The sequence below is a fragment of the Lottia gigantea genome (genome assembly GCF_000327385.1).
Source record: "Lottia gigantea unplaced genomic scaffold LOTGIsca_26, whole genome shotgun sequence".
Taxonomy (NCBI): Eukaryota; Metazoa; Mollusca; class Gastropoda; family Lottiidae; genus Lottia; species Lottia gigantea.
In genome coordinates this window covers 2,343,757-2,354,983 of record NW_008708797.1, presented here as the reverse complement: position 1 = coordinate 2,354,983, position 11,227 = coordinate 2,343,757, and the positions used below count along the sequence as shown (strand labels likewise).

The window sequence follows — 11,227 nt, the reverse complement described above, 5'->3', positions numbered from 1 at the left end:
CATATTTATTTATATTTCGTTTAAACGAAATAAAAAGATGGGTTAATTATTTTGTTTAAACGAAATAGACGAAATAATTAATTCGTTTAAACGAAATAACATCATGTTATTTCGTTTAAACGAAATAATAAATAAATATGTTTACAATTGCGCCTTAGAGGCTCCGTTTATTCTTATTTATTCTTACTTAGAATTAATTATATCTTCTTCTTCTGATAACTCTTCTTCATGCCTGATTTCTTCACTACATCCATCTTCTGTATTAGTTAATGTTGATGTCTGAACAATAAATCATAGAATTTGAAGATAGCTTGCCAAGCAAGGTAAGATACACCCCCTGAATAGGATATTCTTAGCATGAAAGAAATGGTTCACTTTTCACATGAATGCTTTTGAAAGACAAGGAGTTTTTCTTTAGAATTAAACTCATACCTTGATAAAATTTCCATACAGAACAGTTTTCTTCACTTTTTTCTCATTTTCTTTCTCAACTTTTTTCACATCTACTCCTGTCTACAAATGACATTAAAATATTGTTTAAACAAACCACTTCAGGTAAGCAGGAACTTGTATCCAATGAAACAATATTTGAATCTAAAGATTGTTTCCTTTAAACGACTATGGAATTATATAAAGATACATCACCTCAGTATTATTGACAGTTATACTATTAGCTGCCTCATTGAACATTTGATCCCACCAATTGTTGGTAAATTCTTTACTTGGATCATGACCAACCTACAAAATATAAATTTCATGATTTATTTTATATTACAGAGCACCTAGTTTAGTTTACAATTTAACTTCTCATAATATGGAAAAAAGAACATAACAATGAATAAGAGTAAGAATTTCCATCAAATTGTTCTTGTAATTGTCAAACACACCATTTTAGCAAAAATACAAATTGAATTGACAGAAATTTTCAACAAATCTTTATAACACATACCCCTTTTTTATTGTTCTTGATTGAAACTTTAATGTGCGATTTTATACCCTGTTCATCTTTACCAAGACCAGATCCTGTAACATAATAAACAGCAATAGAAAATTATTCACAGCATCCTGTCCAATCTATTTGAAAGCAAAAATATTCATCAAAAAATCAAAATCTTTTTATTGCATTCACAAGCAATACATTACAATCATTAAAGGTTGAACGTCCGAAGAAATATAGAAAAAGGTTAATGATTTACAATTGAAAGAAATACAATTTTCTCTCCAAAATTTCATAAGAAAATAATTCCATATTTTGACTGAAATCTGAAACAAAATAGTTAGACAAATCTGATTTAGAAACAATTATTCAATTTAGAGCCGAAAGATATTCTATTCTTAAAAATAAGACAAATGGTATGGCAACTTGGAATTACAGTCAAGTAACCTAATTTCGTGGAAACCTATTATTCGTGGATTTCCGGAAATGTTTAATAATTTACATGAGCGACCTTGCGCAACCTCCGCATTAGTTTGTTGTGATAAACATGGGTTTTACAATATCAGCTAGTAGAATGAATCCAGTAGTTTCAAGCAAGGTAAAATGTATTAATGTATACTTTGACAAGTACAAAATGGCGGACTTCACTTATTACCAAACGTCACCATTTTTTATCGGCTGAATTTCTTATAATCCCAAGCGGTAATCGGAATTCCAAGTGTCGTCTGCTAGAATGTAGTCCAACGAATGAAGTCACGTGATCAACTAACGGATTCCGTGTCAGCAGAAAATTTCTATGGAACACAAAGTGGACCATATTCTTATGTTGTTTCAGTGACTTTTAGCAATAAATTACGCTAGGTATCTTATTTTGTTAGTCACTATTTTATTTCAAAATCGTGGTTCTTTGAAGGAATTGTCACTAGTTATAATGAATTGATATTAAAGATAAATACTAAGAGAAGTTAATTATACCACCTGGTATCTATACAACGTGTTTTTCTCGACTTATTTATAGATCAAACATTGTACATGAAAATAGGTGACGCATTCTGCCGCTGTTGCCGTGTTGGTTGCTTGACCACGAATCTTGTCAGTGGAGACAAGTAGATGCTAGATCACTACATAATTTGACTAATAATCGTCTACAACAGTAACACTGTTTATACAGTGAACAGTATTGTCAACCCTGTTGGTCTGTAGGCGAATAATCTAACTATTGGTCCAAATGAGTCATTATTACCTGAAACCCAACCATACTTTGCCAGTTGATCTTGGGCAAACTTACACTCTGCCATTTCTATATTGTCAATCTCAACACATTATGGTTTATAAATGATTATTTTCTGTTATGAGTACTTTCACGTGTTATTTATTTTGTTAAAAACGGAAGTTTTATTGAGAGTAACGCCCCTTTATTGCTTGTTCTCGAACAATTAATCGTTCTCATTGCACCTCAAGTTCCAAAGTCTGATAAAGGTATAACTACAACCATAATCGAACTTCGTACAAATTCTCTGTAAACGATTTATAAAACCTTTTAATTGTACACAAAAGTTTAATAAGTAGCATTGGATCCAGATTTGAGAATGTAACCCACGGTAATAATAGTCCGAAACATCTACCTCTAATGATAGATATTTTGACAGTTATCGGCTGGAGCAGGGTCAGAAACACGAGGAATTTTCCACCTCTCCAAAGATGTGTTTTTTTTTTGTAACAAATTACCTTTAATGACAAAAGCAGTCACTTTCGTTTTGATAGTAGCCAATGGCGTTATTCTACTCTATCATATCATATACCGGTATGGTATATGTCCCCTGAACTTTTTGGCTGGAACACAGTTTTAAATGGCCAACAAGGGATAAATTTCGTTTTAAAAAAATTTGAATATCGATGTTTGGGGATTATGATGGTATGACAGAACTACACAAATATCAAGCTCTCCGAATATATATGGGTTAGGCCTAGGATGATCTAATTTAAATAAGTACGCTAGGTTTAACCCATAATATTTCTGTCTCTTCAAGTTCAACACCAGCTGACAACTTTCTAAATAGCTATCAGAGGCTTGAATAGTTAAATGTTTCAGTCCAGCAGCTAATAATAGTCGCACAAACATCATCATATTTATGTTATTAAAGTGGTGTAATCTATTTTCGTGCATATAAGGATTCAACACCGAATTTCGTCAAGGTTAAAAAAACAGATTGTTTCGATCTTCTTTATGAATCCCTCATTTTGACCCATATTTCATGAGTAACCAATTCGACAACAGCAGCAAAATGCGTCAGTACGGTACCTATTTTCATTTACAATGTTTGCTTTATAGATATGTGGTATAATAAACTTCTCTAAGTATTTATATAAAAAAATTGTGAGGTTTAGTAATAACTGAAATCCGCCATTTTTCAAAGTATACATTTAAACATTTTACCTTGAATTTCGTCAAGGTTAAAAAAACAGATTGTTTCGATCTTCTTTATGAATCCCTCATTTTGACCCATATTTCATGAGTAACCAATTCGACAACAGCAGCAAAATGCGTCAGTACGTTACCTATTTTCGTGTACAATGTTTGCTTTATAGATATGTGGTATAATAAACTTCTCTAAGTATTTATATAAAAAAATTGTGAGGTTTAGGAATAACTGAAATCCGCCATTTTTCAAAGTATACATTTAAACATTTTACCTTGCTTGAAACTACTGGATTCATTCTACTAGCTGATATTGTACAAATAACCCATGTTTATCAGAACAAGCAAATGCAGAGGTCCCACATGTAAATTATTAATCATTTCCAGAAATGCACAAAAAATAGGTTAGGGCGAAATTAGGTTACTTGACCATACTACAGTACTGGTAATCATGATAATAAATGAATATTTTGAAATAGGAAAAAAATACTATGGAATACATAACATTGTGATAAAGGTTTGAATCTTTACACATAAGAAAGCAGAAGGCATCTTATTTTTGCATGTCTTTCATCTGGAATAATTATAAACTTTATCAAAGCTGAAATCTTACTGGTTACTACAAAAATAATTGGCATCCTGCTTATCAAAGAGATGTGCTTGTCTGGATATTTCTTCTTGTTCCTTTTTTTCTGTTTCATTTTTATTTAGAGTCTTCTGAACTATAATTTTTGTCCATATTTCTAGGAGTGAATAAGGAACAATTGGACTGCAAGTATTGGAAGAAATAGATGATAGAAATAAATCAAAGGCAGACATTAAAGAGAAATGTATATGAGGTGATAACTGACCTATTTACACATGTTATCAAGATTGAGTAATAACATTTTAAAAACTACATCATCTTCAAGACTAACACAATACGTGTGGAGTTCAAATTCAAAGACAATGGATGTTAGTGTTAATCATTCCAAGGAAGATAAAGAATTTTTTATATCAATGAATTGTGGTATGATTTATTTACTGATTTTTTTCTGTTGCGTTTTATTAAGGTTTCTCTGATGTAAAATGCTACTTGATTACTAAATTATTTACAATAAGTATGTCTCTGTGTTATTATTCACATTATGAGGCGACAGAATTTAATTCCAGTCACCTGTAGAAGGCATACCAGTAATCCAGTATGTTTAAAAATGTTTGAAAATACATGTCATGACAGAACTGCAGAAATTATTATGTATTTTTTTGTAGAAAATGGTGAAAGTCAAAAGGCATTATTACAATATGAGTTAATAAAGCCCACGATAGTGGATTTATATCATACAGAAGTGCCGCCAGTATTCAGAGGCAAAGGAATTGCAAAGCATTTAGCCAAGGTATTAAATTTTTTGTATTCATAAAAGAAATTCTTAAATGCATCAAAATGTATCAAAGGTGATAAATATACCAGTATATAGATTTCATCAAAAATATAGAATTTACTAAACACTAACCAAAGTACAAGCTGAAGTATAAGAATTGCCAAATATATATCTTAATGTAAATATACAGAGGTATAGTTCAGTTCAAATATATATATATATACCCTCCTAAAAAAATGGTTTGTACCCTCAATAGCCGCACTTCATTTCTAGCAAATGTGCTTGTAATACGTTTTTGATTCAAAATATGTGTCAGAATGCACCAAATCAAAATTTTTTTCTCTAATTTTTTTTGATGAGAACCCTTTCAGATGTTCCATGGGAGACTTGCACCATGTCACTTCCACAGAGTTCGATAAGTTAATTTCAAAACATTGTTATTTTCCAGGCAGCTTTAGATCATTTTACAGCAGAAGATGTCCAAATAAAACTAACATGTTCTTATTTACAAAAATATGTTAAAGACAATCCACTTCCAGACCATTGTCAGAATAAAATCATAACCTAACATTGAACAGGTCTCTAGGTAGACATCTAGTGAAATGAGTTTAACTGGTAATGATATGTGATTGGGCAATATTTTCCTAAATTGCCTTTGATTTGAATAATGATGTGGAATAGCACTCAGGTGATGATTTTTGAAGATGTGTCAGAAAAAAAAAATGTAATGTACCCGAAGAGATGAATTGAAAACGTAATGACTTTTTATTGTTGATGAATTTATTCGAATAAATATAATAAATAATTTATTTTAACAAATATGAGATTGTTTATATTTATTAGTTTTAGGTTTGATACTATGAGTTGACCATTGGTGACGAGCTAAGGCATCACTTCTAGTATATCTTTGTCCACAACCACTCACAATACATATATAGTTCTTTTTCTCTGCAGTCTTTAGATGTGTTTTTAAATGCTGCAAAAGAATCAGTCAATGATATAAATATTTTACTGTGATGATGCACCAATATCTGAAATCTTCTGAGATGACCCATGAACTGGACTATATACATGACTATTGATTTGACTGTATTTGCCATATGATCAGATATGATCAAGCTATGACATAAAACATAAGAGTGAGAACTTCTGTTAAACTATCATCTTTTTTTTAAGGTACCAATATACCATCTTGCCACTGACTGCCACTAGAGAATATTCGGTTCCCTCAGTTATGCACACTGTTAAATATGCTTCCTCATTTGCTTTCCATTTACCGGGGCATCCTAGCTAAGGAGTAAAAACTTCATGTCATTTGGACATTTTAATAAATTTTCAGCTATTTCTAGATGCTAAGGTTGTATTTTTTATAAAAGAAGATAAACTCACGTTTAAAAACATGTATTTTTCTATATAGCTACTTACTTTATTAAGATGATCTTTTCTACCAAAGTATTTACCACAAGTTTGGCAATGATGTGGTCTTATACCAGAATGTATTCTTCTGTGGCGAGTTAATTCTTCATTTCTGGCAAACGATCTATCACAGTTTATATAATCACATCGAAATGGTTTCTCACCTAAAAAAAAAAAACTAAAAAAATTTAACAATATTTTCATAATTTTGGAAGTTGGTGGGGTGGGGTATTGTACGGGTCGGTAGGATAGCAGCATTTTCATATGGTTTCTTATGTCACTACAAATTGTATTTAAAAGCGAGAAATTCGTAAAACTAACAAGGATTTGCATAATATGTGCGTCACAACAATTGTTTCTGCTTCCTAATCCAGAAGTTACCGTCTTACCGCCTGTAAAATAATGTCAGTGCTGAACGTAAGTTGTCAGAAGAATGCAAATTTAACTTACCTGTATGGACTCTCACGTGTCCTTTTAATTGGCCATTATTTGTACAAGTGACATTACAATATTGACATTTATATTTTCTTGATTTTTTATCTGAAGTTTGGTTTTCTTCATTCTGTAAATCAAACATCTTGTCATATGGAGGCACATTGGAAAATTTGTTTGATACCTCATGTCTGTAATACAAGTTCGCTCCTTGATAATACTGAGTATTGAGCAAAAGTCTTTGCCGCAATTCTGGTGTTTGGTGACTGTTATTGATCTGCCGATGGTTAGAAGAGTATTTGCAGGATGTTCCGTTGTTACTAGATGTTTCACTATAAACTAATACTGGCGAAAAAGTCTTTGGAACCACATTACAATTACAACCATACATATTTCGTTCCCATCTCGGTTTTTGGCAGTCTTTGACGCTAGGTTCATCTTTACCATGTCCAGAAAAACTGGTTACTGACCAAGTGACACGACAAGAAAAATCTATCAATCCTGATGATGACACTCCATTCAGTTGTGTGAAACTGTAAATATTGGCAGACGTGGTGCCGTGCCGAAATAATTTTTCATATTCCATTTCCTGATAATTATATGGTGTTTTAAACTAATCACGACGAGAATGAAATGAGACAGTATCTTTAATAATTAGATATGAAGTCTGAAATGTTATCTATAATGAGGCAATATGACTGAACCCCTGTCTCAAATTAAATTATATCGATATGAGATGTCTGTAAGAATAATACCTTGTACTTTCCAAAGTTCATTTTGATAGATAAATGATAACGCCTACTGCTCTTTGCCCAGCTTACCCCCACTTCAATTAGGTATTTGTTTACAATCATCTTAATCAACAACTCTACACCGTATCACGTTTACTAGTAACCAATACTGGATTAAACATCTTTTAATCTGGTTATGAGGAAATCAATCCTCCTACTATCCTCAAATTATATTAGAGAATGTACCACAAACTGTTATTGAGGGGGTGAAGATTGGGCGTGATTTACTTCAGACTGTATAGAGAATATTGTGTTATCTTGATGAGACATGTTATTGATAACATTATAAGTTATCATCAAAATATTACTTCTTGATACTTATCAACAGACAGATCCTAACTTGTTTCATATACATTAATAATGTATTAACTTTCATCTCAAAGCATGTATTTTTGATTCAAAAATCAAATCACATGCATGGTGGGTAAAAAAAAAGTTATACATGTTCTCAGACTAAGAATGTGAAAAGGGCAGTTAGGTACCCGTCCAGAATTGCTAGAACCATAGGAATCTGATTAGAAATTTGAATGGCGCAAATTGATCCTATATCCTTGTCTTTGCAAAACAAAATTTAGAAAACCTCTTTACAATCCTTTTAAGGTATTTTTGAAGGGATTATGCGATTTTCGTGCAGTTCTGGTACATCTGAGGACTATTTACATAAATATTCAACCTCGAAAATGCCAACTGTTCTCTTCTTAATAAAAATAATATGACTGAACTGACAAGAAGAAAATTGACTATTCAAACAATATTATTTATTTAAACCAAGCAATTTTGTTTACTTCATGACTAATTCAAATTATCTTTTGTATTTTTCAGGAAAGCACTTCACTGGAAGAATTTTTACAAAGAACGAACATAACAACCATTCATTTTAAATATCAAACCGAATAGCCTAATTATTTTTTTTAATTTTAGAGAATCAAGCTATTTTAGTTAATCCTACAAAATTATCAGTTGCTTTTGATTTATTGTTTAAATGTTTTTATATTTTTAATCTGAAATATCCAGAGAAAGTCAAAGTATGTTTTAACTCCATTCAACATTTCATTTATGATATTAACTGATGTAGTATTTCATTCAAATCCCTAAGAATTTGGAGTAAATTACTAAAATTTTAAATCTTTTGTGTATGCCCACATTTAATGTGGACGTATATTGCCGTCACCCCTGTCCGTCCGTTCACAATTCTCGTATAGGCACGATAGAGGCTATACATTTTATAACCAATCTGTATATATTGATAAGATCTCGGACAAGTTCGAATTGGGTTCTGTTTTGAGTTATTGCACTTGGCTTAGAAAAAACGCGTCAACTTTGCTTGTAGGCACAAAAGAGGTTTTTATCCAATCTTAATGAAACTTGGTATGCTTGTTTATTTAATTGATATGTTGTTTTCTGAATTTTTGTCCTTGACTAAGTAATAGTGCGCACAATTTTGCTTGTCGACATGATAGAGGGTACAACTATAATCCAGTCTTAATGAAAATTGGTATATGCATTTATTTATGAGATCTTGGTCAAGTTCGAATATGGAAATTATTTGATAGCCGTTTGAAACATTAATCATTTCCGACAGATGCCAGTGGGCATATTTTACATTCAAGCTATAATGTTCAATATTTGTAGGCTATTAACCATATTTGTTTTCGGATATGGTGAATCTTAAATGTTATTATAATACAATGAAATATTATCAATTCAAATTCATATACACATGTATATAACTATATTTTAAATCCACCATATCCCAAAACAATTGTGATTATTACCCTACAACTATTAAACATAGTTAAAGGGATAGATGTGGCATTTATTTTTGACCAATTATACTTTTAAATATAAAGTATATATATTTTTGTCTCAGAAACTGGAATTTTAGCTAAACCAATCAGTATTTATAGTGTTCAGAGCTCACCGTCGAAATTTGAGCCATCAAATTTATGTTGGCCTGCAGAATTCTCCGCGTTTTAATTTTAAAATGCCGACTCGTCATTTTACGATGCTCATTGATATATAAAAAAAGACATAAATAGAAATAGCGAGTAAAATTCTTAGTTTGATATATTTTTGAAGGAAGTATGCGATATTCTTTATTTACTATTTACATATTTTCAAGACTCAAATCAACCCCGTAATATATGGCATTTATTATTTGTTATATTATGTAGATTTTAAAAAGTTATTATGTTTATTGCTTTATTAAAGTATGGTGGAATCAATTGAGTTTTGTATTATTTTCAATTTGTGACTGATTTATATAAGAAAGTGTATGTCATGGGAAAGGAATTAGGCCATTTGGAACTAGAATTAAAAAATGGACAGACAACACAAGGATTTGTGTGCAACAAGTATGTGCAACACATCCCACTGTAGGACCACCATACGAGGAAATTTGGAGAATTATAGACGCCAGGAAAAACGATTGTATTTAGGAAGCTTTGTCCCCCAAGTCCCCCTTTGGCTTCGGACCTTCTCTTGAGAGGATTGAGGACAATATCACCAACGCGTTTGGAATGACAAAATTTTCTGCAAGATTGACGCTAAAGCTCTTGCCAGTGGACGTGACAATTTGTGCCCTCTTTAAAACACCTTTTTTGGCCCGATTTGTAAAAATGATGAAACCAGGATTCATCACTTTCCACCTGAAACCCAATAAACGTCAAAAAAATTAATGAAAGATGATGTTTTCATACTTTTGGAATTCCAAGGAACTTCTGTCGCTTGACTATCTTAAAAAAGACCCAATTATCAATGGAATATATAATGTAGATCTACTGAGACAGTTGTGTGAAGCTATCAAATCTAAGCGATGGGGAATAACCATAAACGAGTCAACCAAATCAATTACCTTGTTCACAAACTGAATCATGATTGTGCCTTTGAACTCATTGATCATCCCACTTATCCACCCTATTGGTCCCGTAAATCTTCCACCCATTTCCAAAAATGAAAGATAGGTTGCCATGCAAGATATATACGCCCACTAGCAGCTTTGATTTTAAATAAAAATATTTGGCAGTACAATAACCTTCAGTCAACTTTTTAACTTTTTGGGCGATACTGAACAATTTCACCAAATTTCGTCAAAATCTGTCAAGAATTATGCCGACGAGCTAAAACATTTTGCGCATTTTCAAAAACAAGGGTATTTAACTCACACTAAATATTTTTTGATTCTGCTGATTTTTAATAGGCTTCATCCTTGGGTGATCACAAACATGAACAGCAAGATTCATCAAAATCTGTCAAGAATTGTGCCTTCTAGAGTGTATATAATAAATAGTTTAGTATGAGTTATTGCCTTTGTTCTTAAAAATGCGTTCAATTTTTAGCCCATAAAGCACAATTCTATACAGATTTTGACGAAACTTGGTAAAATCGGTATCGCCACAAAAGTTCAAAAGAAGTGTAAATCTGAAGGTTGAATATTTCATACTGGTAATTGTTACTGTACTGCCAAACATTTTTATTTAAAATCAAAGCTGCCCGTGGGCGTATATTACCTAGCCTGGCAAGCTATCTTTCTGGTTTTCAATAGGGTTCTGATTACAAACAATCATAACAAGTTTCATCAAAAAAACAGTCAAGAATTGTGCCTTCTTGAGTGTTTACGAACAATTGTGGACATAGGTGACGACAATACATTTCATGTGGGCGTATAAAAAGGAACTAGTTAATATCCAAGTAATGCCAGCCGTCGTACATTAGCATGTCATGTATTCAATATTAGCATGTCATTTATCATCAAAACTATTCCCTATAGCATTCACAGGCCTAATCTGACTGTTATATCAACTTTCTTCTTTACTGATGGTTGAAAACATATTTAAATACAGAACTAAAGAAACTAAATTAACAAATTATT

The 11,227-nt window shown here is 31.7% G+C and overlaps 2 protein-coding genes across 2 annotated transcripts in view; both read right to left on the bottom strand.

The window, feature by feature from the left end:
* The window catches only part of LOTGIDRAFT_232202 (hypothetical protein), a 5,665-nt gene extending 3,347 nt beyond the window's left edge, over window positions 1-2,318 (bottom strand). The window contains exons 1-5 of the mRNA XM_009056054.1: window positions 2,181-2,318; window positions 950-1,023; window positions 646-738; window positions 433-513; window positions 188-279 (exon numbers count right to left, since the gene is read on the bottom strand). Coding sequence (XP_009054302.1) covers window positions 188-279; window positions 433-513; window positions 646-738; window positions 950-1,023; window positions 2,181-2,235 — 395 coding nt within the window. The 5' untranslated portion in view covers window positions 2,236-2,318. The remainder of the gene's footprint in view (window positions 1-187; window positions 280-432; window positions 514-645; window positions 739-949; window positions 1,024-2,180) is intronic.
* A 3,830-nt stretch (window positions 2,319-6,148) lies between these two features.
* LOTGIDRAFT_80190 (hypothetical protein) lies at window positions 6,149-6,641 on the bottom strand (the record flags this gene model as incomplete). The annotated part of the gene is made up of 2 exons (XM_009055901.1): window positions 6,149-6,297; window positions 6,584-6,641. Coding segments are annotated over 2 exons (207 nt in total), but the record flags the coding sequence as incomplete, so codon positions are not given.
* Between the last annotated feature and the right edge of the window lie 4,586 nt (window positions 6,642-11,227).